The 15,599-nt window shown below is 50.1% G+C and overlaps 1 protein-coding gene across 1 annotated transcript in view; it reads left to right on the forward strand.

Moving 5' to 3' along the window:
* Positions 1–269: 269 nt before the first annotated feature.
* Positions 270–15,599, forward strand: part of LOC144929561 (uncharacterized) — an 82,121-nt gene continuing 66,791 nt past the window's right edge. Inside the window, exons 1-2 of the mRNA XM_078849458.1 lie at positions 270–1,171; positions 1,759–2,218. Of these exons, the coding sequence (XP_078705584.1) occupies positions 589–1,171; positions 1,759–2,218 (1,043 nt within the window). The 5' untranslated portion in view covers positions 270–588. The remainder of the gene's footprint in view (positions 1,172–1,758; positions 2,219–15,599) is intronic.

Genomic DNA, 15,599 nt, shown 5'->3' on the forward strand with positions numbered 1-15,599 from the left:
CGAAGAGACAGCCAAAGAAAAATCTGAAATTGGACTACGAATTTGACACAAGGTGAAAAAGAAAGCGTAAACTTCAATCTGATGAGACACGTGAAGTTGAAGTGAAAATGTGTGGTAGAGATAAATTTAAAGTAGATACCTTTTTAACAATACTAGACCTTGTATGCTCTGAATTAAAATGCAGAAGCAATGCGTATCAAGAACTTTATGGCAGATTTCAGTTTCTCTCTAAGCCCTGGTCTACACTAGGACTTTAGGTCGAATTTAGCAACGTTAAATCGATTTAAACCTGCACCCGTCCACACAGTGAAGCCCTTTATTTCGACTTAAAGGGCTCTTAAAATCGATTTCCTTACTCCACCCCTGACAAGTGGATTAGCGCTTAAATCGACGTTCCCAGCTCGAATTTGGGGTACTGTGGACACAATTCGATGGTATTGGCCTCCGGGAGCTATCCCAGAGTGCTCCATTCTGACCGCTCTGGACAGCACTCTCAACTCAGATGCACTGGCCAGGTAGACAGGAAAAGAACCGCGAACTTTTGAATCTCATTTCCTGTTTGGCCAGCGTGGCAAGCTGCAGGTGACCATGCAGAGCTCATCAGCACAGGTGACCATGATGGAGTCCCAGAATCGCAAAAGAGCTCCAGCATGGACCGAACGGGAGGTACGGGATCTGATCGCTGTTTGGGGAGAGGAATCCGTGCTATCAGAACTCCGTTCCAGTTTTCGAAATGCCAAAACCTTTGTGAAAATCTCCCAGGGCATGAAGGACAGAGGCCATAACAGGGACCCGAAGCAGTGCCGCGTGAAACTGAAGGAGCTGAGGCAAGCCTACCAGAAAACCAGAGAGGCGAACAGCCGCTCTGGGTCAGAGCCCCAAACATGCCGTTTCTATGATGAGCTGCATGCCATTTTAGGGGGTTCAGCCACCACTACCCCAGCCGTGTTGTTTGACTCCTTCAATGGAGATGGAGGCAATACGGAAGCAGGTTTTGGGGACGAAGAAGATGATGATGAGGAGGAGGTTGTAGATAGCTCACAGCAAGCAAGCGGAGAAACCGGTTTTCCCGACAGCCAGGAACTGTTTCTCACCCTAGACCTGGAGCCAGTACCCCCCGAACCCACCCAAGGCTTCCTCCTGGACCCAGCAGGCGGAGAAGGGACCTCTGGTGAGTGTACCTTTTAAAATGCTATACATGGTTTAAAAGCAAGCATGTGAAAGGATTACTTTGCCCTGGCATTTGCGGTTCTCCTAGATGTAGTCCTAAAGCCTTTGCAAAAGGTTTCTGGGGAGGGCAGCCTTATTTCGTCCTTCATGGTAGGACACTTTATCACTCCAGGCCAGTAACACATACTCGGGAATCACTGTAGAACAAAGCATTGCAGTGTATGTTTGCTGGCATTCAACCAAAATCCGTTCTTTCTCTCTCTGTGTTATCCTCAGGAGAGTGAGATATAATTCATGGTCACCTGGTTGAAATAGGGTGCTTTTCTTCAGGGACACTCAGTATAGCCCATTCCTGCTGGGCTGTTTGCCTGTGGCTGAACAGAAATGTTCCCCGCTGTTAGCCACAGGGAGGGGGGAAGGTTGAGGGGGTAGTCATGAGGTGGGAGGAGGCAAAATGCGACCTTGTAACGAAAGCACATGTGCTATGTATGTAATGTTAACAGCAAGGTTTACCCTGAAAGAGTGTAGCGACTGTTTTATAAAATGTGTCTTTTTAAATACCGCTGTCCCTTTTTTTTTCTCCACCAGCTGCATGTGTTTCAATGATCACAGGATCTTCTCCTTCCCAGAGGCTAGTGAAGCTTAGAAAGAAAAAAAAACGCACTCGCGATGAAATGTTCTCCGAGCTCATGCTGTCCTCCCACACTGACAGAGCACAGACGAATGCGTGGAGGCAAATAATGTCAGAGTGCAGGAAAGCACAAAATGACCGGGAGGAGAGGTGGAGGGCTGAAGAGAGTAAGTGGCGGGCTGAAGAGAGTAAGTGGCGGGCTGAAGACAGGGCTGAAGCTCAAATGTGGCGGCAGCGTGATGAGAGGAGGCAGGATTCAATGCTGAGGCTGCTGCAGGACCAAACCAGAATGCTCCAGTGTATGGTTGAGCTGCAGCAAAGGCAGCTGGAGCACAGACTGCCACTGCTGCCCCTCTGTAACCAACCGCCCTCCTCCCCAAGTTCCATAGCCTCCACACCCAGACGCCCAAGAACGCGGTGGGGGGGCCTCCAGCCAACCAGCCACTCTACAACAGAGGATTGCCCAAAAAAAAGAAGGCTGTCATTCAATAAATTTTAAAGTTGTAAACTTTTAAAGTGCTGTGCTTAAAGTGCTGTGTGGCATTTTCCTTCCCTCCTCCACCACCCCTCCTGGGATACCTTGGTAGTCATCTCCCTATTTGTGTGATGAATGAATAACGAATGCATGACTGTGAAGCAGCAATGACTTTATTGCCTCTGCAAGCGGTGATTAAAGGGAGGAGGGGAGGGTGGTTAGCTTACAGGGAAGTAGAGTGAACCAAGGGGCGGGGGGTTTCATCAAGGAGAAACAAACAGAACTTTCACACTGTAGCCTGGCCAGTCATGAAACTGGTTTTCAAAGCTTCTCTGATGCGTACCGCGCCCTCCTGAGCTCTTCTAACCGCCCTGGTGTCTGGCTGCGCGTAACCAGCAGCTAGGCGATTTGCCTCAACCTCCCACCCCGCCATAAACGTCTCCCCCTTACTCTCACAGATATTGTGGAGCACACAGCAAGCAGTAATAACAGTGGGAATATTGGTTTCGCTGAGGTCTAAGCGAGTCAGTAAACTGCGCCAGCGCACCTTTAAATGTCCAAATGCACATTCTACCACCATTCTGCACTTGCTCAGCCTGTAGTTGAACAGCTCCTGACCACTGTCCAGGCTGCCTGTGTACGGCTTCATGAGCCATGGCATTAAGGGGTAGGCTGGGTCCCCAAGGAGAACTATAGGCATTTCAACATCCCCAACAGTTATTTTCTGGTCTGGGAAGAAAGTCCCTTCCTGCAGCTTTTGAAACAGACCAGAGTTCCTGAAGATGCGAGCGTCATGCACCTTTCCCGGCCATCCCACGTTGATGTTGGTGAAACGTCCCTTGTGATCCACCAGAGCTTGCAGCACTATCGAAAAGTACCCCTTGCGGTTTATGTACTCGCCGGCTTGGTGCTCCGGTGCCAAGATAGGGATATGGGTTCCGTCTATAGCCCCACCACAGTTAGGGAATCCCATTGCAGCAAAGCCATCCACTATGACCTGCACATTTTCCAGGGTCACTACCCTTGATATCAGCAGATCTTTGATTGCATGAGCTACTTGCACCACAGCAGCCCCCACAGTAGATTTGCCCACTCCAAATTGATTTCCAACTGACCGGTAGCTGTCTGGCGTTGCAAGCTTCCACAGGGCTATCGCCACTCGCTTCTCAACTGTGAGGGCTGCTCTCATCCTGGTATTCATGCGCTTCAGGGCAGGGGAAAGCAAGTCACAAAGTTCCATGAAAGTGCCCTTACGCATGCGAAAGTTTCGCAGCCACTGGGAATCGTCCCAGACCTGCAACACTATGCGGTCCCACCAGTCTGTGCTTGTTTCCCGAGCCCAGAATCGGCGTTCCACAGCATGAACCTGCCCCATTAGCACCATGATGCATGCATTGGCAGGGCCCATGCTTTCAGAGAAATCTGTGTCCATGTCCTGATCGCTCACGGGACCGCGCTGACGTCGCCTCCTCGCCCGGTATCGCGTTGCCATGTTCTGGTGCTGCATATACTGCTGGATAATGCGTGTGGTGGTTGATGTGCTCCTAATTGCCAAAATGAGCTCAGCGGCCTCCATGCTTGCCTTGGTATGGCGTCCGCACAGAAAAAAGGCGCGGAACGATTGTCTGCCGTTGCTCTGACGGAGGGAGGGGCGACTGACGACACGGCTTACAGGGTTGGCTTCAGGGAGCTAAAATCAACAAAGGGTGTGCCTGTACATCAAGGAGTATTTCAGGCAGGACTGCACGGAGGGTTCCAATAAGAAATGGTGCACCAAAGTTATCGTTGTTATTGGAACAAGGAGGTTAGCCTGGCCTCTGATTGATACATGGCTAGATTAACCTCGCTGCGCCTTCTCTGTGACTGACTGCAGTGTGATCTAGACAGGGGAGGAGGAAAATGAGTACAAAACAAATCTGGTCTATTTCTTGTTCTGACCCACTCCATCTATCCTTTACATCTTTGGCTGGCAGCAGACAAAAAAGGTGCGAAATGATTGTCTGCCCTTGCTTTCACGGGGGGAGGGAGGGTGGGAACGGGGTCCTGACGATATGTACCCAGAACCACCCGCGACAATGTTTTAGCCCCATCAGGCATTGGGATATCAACCCAGAATTCCAATGGGCAGCGGAGACTGCGGGAACTGTGGGATAGCTACCCACAGTGCAACGCTCCGGAAGTCGACGCTTGCCTCGGTACTGTGGAAGCGCTCCGCCGAGTTAATGCACTTAATGCACTTAGAGCATTTTCTGTGGGGACACACACACTCGAATATATAAAACCGATTTAAAAAAAACCGACTTCTATAAATTCGACCTAATTTCGTAGTGTAGACATACCCTAACATTATCAGTACTTCAACAACAGATATAACAGTTCACGCTAAAAAATTACAGCTATGCTACCACAGAGATTTAGAAGAATCATTCGTGAATGAGTGTCTACATTTTCAATCATATTTGGAATGTTTAGAAATTCCTGAAAATGAAAAGAAGTCAATTTTAAGATATTGCAGCCTTCTTTGAAATCGAAACATTCATTCAGTGTATCCAAACATTGATATTGCCTTCCGAATGTTCGTTTGCACACCTGCTACGAACTGTTCAGCGGAATGATCATTTTCAGCATTAAAAAGGGTCAAAAACTATTTGAGGGCTAATCTCAGTGAAGAAAAAGTAAACTCCCTTTCTCTCCTGACAATTGAAAAGGATCTAACAACTTCTCTGGATTATACAGAATTAATTAATAAGTTTGCCGCTCAGAGGTGTAGGAGTAAACAAATGTAATTACTTACTACTCACATACTTTTATTTCTTTTATCCTATCTACATAAAATAAAAAATAAATATTTTATATACACTGGACCCCCGCTTGAACGCGGGGTTTTGGATCCATTGATGGTCCCGTGCTATAAGTGAAATCACCCTATACAGACATGCGTTCAAGCGAGGGTCCGCTGTACTTGTAATTTTCTTTATAATAAAACTTATAAATGTTCAATTATTTTAATGATATTTAGATTCATTTTAGTTCAAATGAATTTGTGAAAAAACTTCATATGGGGGGGTGGCAATTATTTCAGGGCCTGGGGGAGCAAAATCATTAATCCGCCACTGATTAGGAGTAGGGCAGGAACGCTACCTGCTTACAGGCCATTAGCACAGTTTGCTTCAGGTTTCAAACAGCCTAGAGTTTGAGGCTGGTTAGGCCCTTCGCTGTTCCCTATGGAGTGTTGCAGAACGGTGAGAACTCTCCGCCAGTCTAATGTCTCCCTCCCAGAGCTAGCTATGTGTGTGGATGGGGAGCAGGGCTCCCTGCTCATTCCCAGGCAGATGGGCCTTCCTCTTCCACTTGCAACTGCCTGCTTCCAACCTGAACACAGAGGAGAGTGTGTCTCTGCCTGGCCCCTGCAAAGCCCCCGCCCGCCTGCCCCCAATGCGGCCCTTTGATGGGTCTGCCTTTGAGTCTACCAGCAAATGCCAGGGGCCTGGAGCTGTTTGTGATTCACTGGGGAGGTGAGCAGTTGGGGAGCTACAAAAATAGCCCCCCTCTCCCCCGGTGCAGATCACCCTCCCCTCACACACACCTGCACCCTCACGAGCGCATACAGACTCGGAGTCAGACTACAATGCTGCTATGGAGAGACAGTAACACACAGAGATGTGCACTCACGTAGACAGCTGTACACGAATGCACATACACAAATCATAACAGGGATTCACACACACACACTCAGGGACATGTGCACTTATCGATTTACACATGCATGTGCCCACACTAACAAAGCACGATGCTGGCCAGGGCCCTGGGCAACGTTTTAAGCACTGCTGCACCCAGAAATGTCTCTCTGTGGGGAGCCACCTGCCCCTCCCCCATCTCCCCTGAGTTCCCTCCACCAGGGTTCCCATTCGCACGCAAGCCCCTACCCCGGGGTTCTCTCTTCCCAGGTCCAGGTGCTTCAGGCCTGGCGTTTGCAGTGATTTCCAGGGCCCTAGTGGCAGGGTGAAGGGGACAGGATCCCCTTGCATGCACTGCTCACAGCTGGAGCAGAAAGGCCTGGCAGGGGATATATGGCAGGAGCCAGAGGTCCCCCTTGCTCAGACTGGGGAGAAGAGCTCCAGCCACCCTAGGAAGCAGCTCTCCTGCCTGTGGGTCGAGGTGGAGACTCTAGGCCCAGCTCATGTGGTCAATGCAAGAACGCCAGGCCCCATGTTGTCCTGAAAGTCCTCAAGGGGGGGTCTGTGTTGGGGAGGAGCTGGCTACATGTGAGAGATGCTACAGCTCAGGGGCTCCACGCGCCCATGTCTCAGAGACTGTATATTCCTATCCAAATGCTCCCCCCGGATCAGTGGTAGGAGGCCTCCTCCAGGCCAGTGTTGGGGACACTGGGGCATGACCACTAGGTAACTCGAGGGGATGGAAGACCACGAGTGTCGATGAAGCCCCCTCGCACTAGGCCCAGGTGTCCTTGGCCCCCCTCCTGCCTGGAGGCACTCGCAGCAGCTCTGTGTACTAGGCCCAAGTGTCCTTGGCCCCCCCGCCTGGAGGCACACACAGCAGTTATGCTGAGAATCTGCAACATTATGCTGCGGAGTCAGACTGCCTGAAACTAAGCAAGGCCAAACAGGGCAGATATGGAAGAACAATGCTGAATAAAGCAGCTTTATGTATAGCTTAACAAATGATACAGAGAACAAGGGAACTAGCTGGGAACTGGATTGGCTGGCTATATGGATACTTAGGACATATGGATACTTAGGGCAGCTTGCTATTGGATAAGTATTCTGGAAAAAAGGATGTATAAAAGCCTGTGTAACTTCCTGCTCTGTGTACAGGATTTGAGATTCAAATCTCCCTGTACCTTTTTGAAGCTTCAAATAAACTTTTCTGCTTCTCCACCCCGTTGTGATTATTGGGTGTAGCACACCGGGTAGCGAACCAACTCAAGCTGTTGTTCAGCCTCTCAGCACTGGGTGCCGGCAACAGCTTTTGGCGTCCCTGGGTGGGCGGAGGCTGCAATTTAGCCTTGCCTGGACCCCTTCTGGAGGTTGAGGATTGCGGCGAGAACCGACGCCCAGTGCGCACCGGTGAGTTCATCGGGGGCCTCGGAGGAGACGCGATTTGATCGACCCCGGAGGGCACAATGGTGCAATGCACTCATATAGTGGAGAAGCAGTTGTGGTGGACGACGGTGAAGAACTGGTCCCTTGCAGTTGTGGACGACGGTGAAGAACTGGTCCCTTGGATAAGGTAGGAACCTTTTGAAATCCGGATTGTATGCTCTGTTGGAACCTGGGGACGCCCAGAGTTACTCTGTAGGTATGGGACAGGGACAGAGCTCAGGGGTTAGGGCACGGTGTACACCCCTAGAGTGCATTCTAGCAAACTGAAAGGTATTTGGTGCGGATCCGATGACTAAGAGCCAATTAAAACGATTCTGTACAGTTGACTGACCTCAATATCAACTAGAGGACCAGGAGTGGTGGCCACCAGGAGGGTCAATTAATTACAACACGATCCTTCAGTTACTCCTGTTCTGTCAGAGAACAAGGAAATGGAATGAACATATGTATGCGTATTTGTTTCTGACTTTATGTACTCAACCAGATATTTTACAGCGCTGTAATCTGACTCCGACTGGTTTGGTAGCAGCTAATGTTAGTCCCCAGACCCCCACCCCCACTTAATGGCAGAGCCGGTGTCCCCTTTGGCCCCTACACCCACACCTTGTAAGTTCCCAATGGTTGGCCTATACCCCTTAATCACCGAAACTAAAGTCGCCCGGTCTGGATCGGACATGCGTCCGGCCACGACTATGCAGGTTTATACTCATGTGCCCTTTAATCCTGTGGATTTGGCTGCTTTCAAAGCACAGGCAGGAGAGTTTTCCACCAACCCAAACAAGTTTATATCAGTCTTTGAGGGGTGCCTCAGTAGTCACAAGCTGGACTGGGATGATTGTAACATCCTCCTGCGAACCCTATTGTCTGAGGTTGAAAGACAACAGGTTGTGTCCAAGGCAAGGGAGGAGGTGCAGAAACAGTATTACCGGGATTGTATTAATGTCCCTGACCCGGATGCACAAGTCCCCCGAGCAGACCCCAGGTGGGATCCAAATGATCATGGGGATATGACCCGCCTTACCTCCTATAAGGAGTTGCTTTTGCATGGACTCCGTCACTCTGCTGTCCGACATAATAATTGGGCAAAGCCATATGAAGTAATGCAGGATTTAAAAGAAAGCCCAGGGGCCTTTCTACAGCGTATTTGGGACACCATTCGACAGAACACTAATGCAGACCCCGATGATCAGGCAACTGAGTCAATTATTAAGGGAATTTTTACGAGCAGAGCAGCCCCTGATATTAAGAGAAAGTTACAAAAAAAGGAGGATTTAATGGGCATGACCATGGCACAAATCTTAGAGACTGCAAACCGAGCTTATAGTCTGAGAGAGACAGAGAAGGAGAGAAAGCAAGTGAGATTGATGGCAACAGCGGTACAGGCCGGCACTAAGAGAAGTGGCCGGGGAGGAAGGAGCCGTGGGTGCAACCGTCCGGGCCCGCAGGAGAGAAGACTGGGTCGCAACCAGTGTGCCCTGTGTCGACAGGAGGGACGCTGGAAAAATGAGTGCCCAAAGAGGAAAGAAAAGGGGGGGTGCCCCTATGATGGCGATGGCGGAACAGAAATAGGGGTGTCAGGGGAGACGGACCACCCTACCCCAGAACCCCGAGTAAAGATGCGGGTGGGAAGCTCAGAAATAGATTTTTTAGTGGACTCTGGAGCGGCCCGAACTGCCGTAAATCAGCCTCTTCAGTTGCCAGTAGCAGATTCCCTTACCGTGGTGGGAGCCACAAGCAGGGACACCAAGTGCCCAGTGTATGCCCAGTGGAATGTGCTTTGGGAAACAGGACTATATCCCACAAGCTGGTATACCTCCCTGAGTGTCCAACACCTCTGCTGGGACAGGATCTGCTTTTTCGCCTCGGTGCCACCCTGCATTTTACTGAGGATGAAATAACCCTTACCTTACCCCTTGAGAATGCATGGCTCATGACCCTTGCAGTTGAGCCCTCAGCCATGCAAGCCCCAGATTGGAGCCTGTGGGAAGACCAGGTGTACCCCCTCATGTGGGCATCAGGGATTCCAGGAAAGGCCACCCACCAGACCCCCATTACTATTCAGCTCATACCAGGGAAAGGCCCAGTGCAAGTAAAACAGTATCCAATCAAGAGGGAAGCCAGAGAAGGTTTACAGGAAACTATAGATCAATTCCTAATGTATGGTATTCTCCGGGAATGTCAGTCAGCCTGAAACACTCCCATTCTACCCATACAGAAGCCTGATGGCACATATCGGCTGGTACAGGACCTAAGGGCAGTCAATGAACAGGTTAAGACTCTGCACCCTCTTGTCCCTAACCCGTATACCTTATTGGCTTCTATAGGGGGACAGTATACCCATTTTTCAGTTCTTGATCAAAAAGATGCTTTCTTTACCATCCCAATTGCCACCCCGTCACAGGAGATCTTCTCCTTCGAGTGGGAGGACCGAAAAAGGGTTAAAAAGCAACTTTGCTGGACAGTGTTGGCCCAGGAATTTAAAAACTCCCCCACCCTCTTTGGCCAGGCTCTGGCCAGGGACCTAGAGGAGTGGGATAATGAGGAGGCCCTCCTTCTGCAGTATGTAGATGATTTATTAATTGCCACTGTGGGCCAAACCCCCTGCCTTAAAGCCACCGTGAGCCTCCTGAATTTTATTGGACTCCAGGGATATCGGGTAGCACAGAGTAAGGCTCAAATCACCCTCCCAGAGGTACGGTACCTCGGGTTTCACATGCGGCAAGGGGAGCGTCAGCTTTCAAATGAAAGAAAGGAAGCTATCTGTCAAGTTCCTACTCCAAGTAATCGTAAGCGGCTCAGGACATTTCTGGGTATGGCAGGCTTTTGGAGGATCTGGATCCCAGAGTTTGAACTGTGGGCTAAACCCCTGTACGACTGTGTAAAAGGAGCAGATCATGACCCCTTCTATTGGACCCCAGAGGCTGACAGGGCATTTAAAATCCTGAAAAAAAAATTGATGGAAGCCCAGGCTCTGGGCCTGCTGGATCTCTCTAAGCTGTTTCAGTTGTATGTACATGAACGAAGGGGGGTGGCCCTAGGAGTGCTTACACAGCTGTTATGAGCATAGAGACGTCCCGTGGCTTATTTTTCTAAGCAATTGGATCAGGTTGCAAAGGGTTGGCGGGCATGTTTACGGGCGGTCGCAGCTACTGCCCTATTGCTTGAGGAAGCCGAGACGCTAACATTGGGAGGGGTTATGCAAATCTATACTCCCCATATGGTCCGAGCCTTATTGGATGCAAAGGGAGGGCTCTGGCTCACCCAGGCTCGGATTGCTCAGTATCAGGCTAAGCTGTTAGAGAACTCTGAAGTCACCCTACAGCCTTGCCCCCTCCCTTAACCCAGCCACTCTCTTGCCAGAAACAGAGGAACAGAAACATGACTGTTTAGAGATCATAGATGTCCAGTACTCCAGCCGTCCGGATTTAAAGGATGTACCTCTCCCAAATGCAGATTATGAGTGGTACACTGATGGTAGCAGTACTGTAATAGATGGACAAAGGAGGGCGGGTTATGCTGTTGTGACCCTCCATGACACTGTGGAAGCTGAAGGTTTGCCTGCTGGGACCTCTGCCCAGCTTGCCGAACTAATAGCCCTGACCCATGCACTTGAACTGTCAAAAGGAAAGCGGGTCAACATTTTTACTGATTCAAAGTATGCTTTTGGTGTGCTGCATGCTCATGCTGGCCTATGGAAGCAAAGGGGAATGCTGACAGCCCAAGGCTCCCCAGTCAAGTATGGGCCCCAAATCCTCCGGCTCCTAGAAGCTGTACAACTCCCCTCGGAAGTGGCGGTGGTACATTGTAAAGCCCATCAAAGGGAGGATCAAGATGTGGCCAGAGGTGGTGCCCGGGCAGATAAAGAGGCTAAGCATGCTGCCACCCTGCCATCCCCTCAGACTGAAAACGCCCATCTGCATGCCCTTATCCCATCAGTAGGGGAGCTTCCAACCCCTCAGTACTCTGGGGAGGAGAGACAGCTAACCGACAAACTCGGTCTCTGGGAAAAGGAGGGATGGCTCCATTCCGCAGAAGGGAAGGTCCTCTTACCAAAAGGCCTAATCCGGCCAGTGCTGCAGAAACTACATCAAACCACTCATGCTGGCAGGGAAGCACTTATCCAACTAATGGGAAAATACTTTATCACTTCCGGACTCCGACCCCTGGCTGCCCAGGTACAAGCGGACTGCTTAGTCTGCCAAAAGAATAACCCCCGACCGGGACATCCTGTGCCATCAGCTGCCCTAGAACCCACTCCAGGCCCCGGACAAGTGGGGCAAATAGACTTTACTGTGTTTCCCCGGACCCAAGTGTTCACATATCTCCTTGTCATAGTGGATCGGTTCAGCGGATGGCCAGAAGCCTTCCCATGCCGTAACTGCACTGCCAGGACAGTGGCCCTCAAGTTTGTTAAGGAGCTCATTCCTCGCTTTGGACTCCCCCGTGGATGGAATCTGACAACGGGACACACTTCACGTCAAAAATCATCCAAAGCATCTCACATGCCTTACAAATCCCCTGGAAACTCCATACGCCCTGGAGACCGCAAGCCAGTGGGGTAGTGGAGCGGACCAATCAGACCCTTAAACAGCATCTCTCAAAAGTGTGCCAAGAAGCCTCACTGCGATGGCCTGATGCTTTGCCCCTCGTCCTACTCCGTATCCGCGTTCTCCCAAAGGGTAGATTAGGGCTCAGTCCCTTTGAAATTATGTTTGGAAGGGCATGGCCTATGAATGGCACCCCGGTTCTGTCAGGGGAATGGGAGTTGGGTAATGTTTTTTTGTCACAGTATATGTGTTCCCTGTCTGCTGTTCTCTTGTCTCTTCACAGGTATACCAAGGATTCCCAGCCTCTCCCCTTGGACTCTCCCATCCACTCCTTACAGCCCGGTGACTCCGTGCTTGTTCGCACCTGGAAAGACGAGCCTCTCCAGGAAAAGTGGAAAGGACCCTATACCGTCTCCCATACAGCGGCAAAGACCGAGGGACACAAGAACTGGATCCATCCCTCTCGTCTGAAGGCAGTACCCGCCCCCTCGTCAGCAGAACCGTGGATCGTCCAACCTGCTGACTCCTCGTCCAGTGACGATCTCGGGCTAAAGCTACTGTTTAAAAGACACAAATAGCGGACACCTTAACGCCTAAATGGGCCCACCCAGGTACTGAAGGCCCTGGGTTGGGAAGACTCTGGTGATAATTAATTGGGTAACATTGTTATTCTCTGTATTGGTATTTCCAAACTGTGCATATCGGGAGCATAACTCCTTTGTTTCGCTTGTGTCGGGCTCAACAGGTAGTGATCAATGGCTCCATGTCTAGTTGGCAGCCGGTATCAAGTGGAGTGCCCCAAGGGTCGGTCCTGGGGCTGGTTTTGTTCAATATCTTCATAAATGATCTGGAGGACGGTGTGGATTGCACTCTCAGCAAATTTGCGGATGATACTAAACTGGGAGGAGTGGTAGATACGCTGGAGGGGAGGGATAGGATACAGAAGGACCTAGACAAATTGGAGGATTGGGCCAAAAGAAATCTGATGAGGTTCAGCAAGGATAAGTGCAGGGTCCTGCACTTAGGACGGAAGAACCCAATGCACAGCTACAGACTAGGGGCCGAATGGCTAGGCAGCAGTTCTGCGGAAAAGGACCTAGGGGTGACAGTGGATGAGAAGCTGGATATGAGTCAACAGTGTGCCCTTGTTCCCAAGAAGGCCAATGGCATTTTGGGATGTATAAGTTGGGGCATAGCGAGCAGATCGAGGGACGTGATCGTTCCCCTCTATTCGACATTGGTGAGGCCTCATCTGGAGTACTGTGTCCAGTTTTGGGCCCCACACTACAAGAAGGATGTGGATAAATTGGAGAGAGTCCAGCGAAGGGCAACAAAAATGATTAGGGGTCTGGAACACATGACTTATGAGGAGAGGCTGAGGGAGCTGGGATTGTTTAGCCTGCAGAAGAGAAGAATGAGGGGGGATTTGATAGCTGCTTTCAACTACCTGAAAGGGGGTTCCAAAGAGGATGACTCTAGACTGTTCTCAATGGTAGCAGATGACAGAACGAGGAGTAATGGTCTCAAGTTGCAGTGCGGGAGGTTTAGATTGGATATTAGGAAAAACTTTTTCACTAAGAGGGTGGTGAAACACTGAAATGCGTTACCTAGGGAGTTGGTAGAATCTCCTTCCTTAAAGGTTTTTAAGGTCAGGCTTGACAAAGCCCTGGCTCGGATGATTTAACTGGGAATGGGTCCTGCTTCGAGCAGGGGGTTGGACTACATGACCTTCAGGGGTCCCTTCCAACCCTGATATTCTATGATTCTATGATTCTATGCACCATGTTGCTTCTTTAACAAACGAGACTGATTGCTGGGTATGTGCTCCGACTCCACTGTCCCCCAAAACGGGAATGCCCCTTGACATGCTGCCCCTGACTCTAGCAGAATTAGCCGCTACCAAAAAGCAGGAAAGAACGGACTCACCGTTCTGGAACAAGACCTCTTTACAGCAAGCCACCTATCAGGACCAGGAGTATTCAGTTGCAGTACTCACTGAGGGAGTTATGTTTTCCCCGAAACCAATCTGATCACTATGGGCGTCCTGTGGGAAAAAGCTTCTGTGTTATTACACAGTGGGCTGATGGGTATTGGATAAAGACCAACAGGGGAGGCCAACAGTGTGGGTGTAATGGTTCCTCCCCTTTTAGGGAAACTCTTACAAATAATCTTACCACAAAAGAGGGGTTTGAAAATATAACTTGCCGTCCAGTTAATATCGCCAATGTAGCAAGCCAATGGTGGGTTTGTAGTGGTCCCTATGGCGAGTGTAATTTGAACGGCACAATTAGAAACGCCCCCACTTGTACCCAATCAGGAGGATGGGATGCCCCCTTAGGGGCATATGAACTGTTTGAAAAAGCAGCCTTAAATATCCCAGGAATCCCCTTAAAAAACAGTCCTTACTGGGCCCTACAGGATCACTATTTTGTATGTGGCCGAAAGGCTTATAAGGTGCTGCCAGCCAACTGGACAGGTAGCTGTTATATAGCTCATGAAGTTCCTCATCTGTCAATAACTGCCACACTGCCCAAAGGAAAGATTAAAAATGCCCGAGACACTTCTGTTGAGTCATGAGAAAAGACCCTGCGGCGAACGACTACAGCATTGGAGGGCAATATGAAGAATTCCCTCACAACCGAGAAGCCTGTAGGGTGCTCTGTACTGGGAATAGCGCTGCTGTTTTCCGGGCCAGCCATGGCATGCATAGGCCGCTATACTGTAAGGCCGCAAATGGTACTTGAGAAAGTGGCCTTAGAGTTAGAGGACTCGGTTAGTGATTTAGGGTCGACAGTAAAAACATTAAATAAAGAGGTACAGCAGCTCAGGACGTTTTTCCTCCAAAACAGGCTGGCTTTGGACTATCTCTTGGCATCCCAAGGAGGGGTTTGTGCCCTCGTCGGGCCCCAATGTTGTGTATATGTAAATGATAGCAGTTATGAGATCTATGAAAAGGTGGTACAGGCTGAGGCCCATGCCCGAGCTGGAGCACAGATTGCCTATACTGCCCCCGAGAGCGATTGGTTGCAAACCTTGTTTTCAGGCTGGGGTTTGTCGTCTTGGCTTGGTGGTTTATTTAGCCTGCTATTGAAACTTCTCTTTCCTGTATTGGTTGTATTAATGGTATTATGCTGTGCAGTCTCATGTGTTAGGGCCCTTTTGCAAAAGTTAATAAGTCATTCTCTTCAGGCTATCACAAAGTGCTTATGCAAAGTCCTATTGTAAAGAAATAAATAGCCCAAGTGAGAAAACTCAGAGCCAAGGTTGTTGAGTGTTCTCAAAGGGGGGAGTTGTTGGGGACACTGGGGCACGGCCACTAGGTAACTTGAGGGGATGGAAGACCACGAGTGTCGATGAAGCCCCCTCGCACTAGGCCCAGGTGTCCTTGCCCCCCCCACTCCCGCCTGGAGGCACTCGCAGCAGCTCTGCGTACTAGGCCCAAGTGTCCTTGGCCCCCCTGCCTGGAGGCACACACAGCGGTTATGCTGAGAATCTGCAACAATGTGCTGCAGAGTCAGACTGCCTGAAACTAAGCAAGGCCAAACAGGGCAGATATGGAAGAACAATGCTGAATAAAGCAGCTTTATGTATGATTTAACAAATGATACAGAGAACCAGGGAACTAGCTGGGAACTGGATTGGCTGGCTATATG

Source organism: Lepidochelys kempii, chromosome 19, assembly GCF_965140285.1.
Source record: "Lepidochelys kempii isolate rLepKem1 chromosome 19, rLepKem1.hap1, whole genome shotgun sequence".
Classification (NCBI taxonomy): Eukaryota; Metazoa; Chordata; order Testudines; family Cheloniidae; genus Lepidochelys; species Lepidochelys kempii.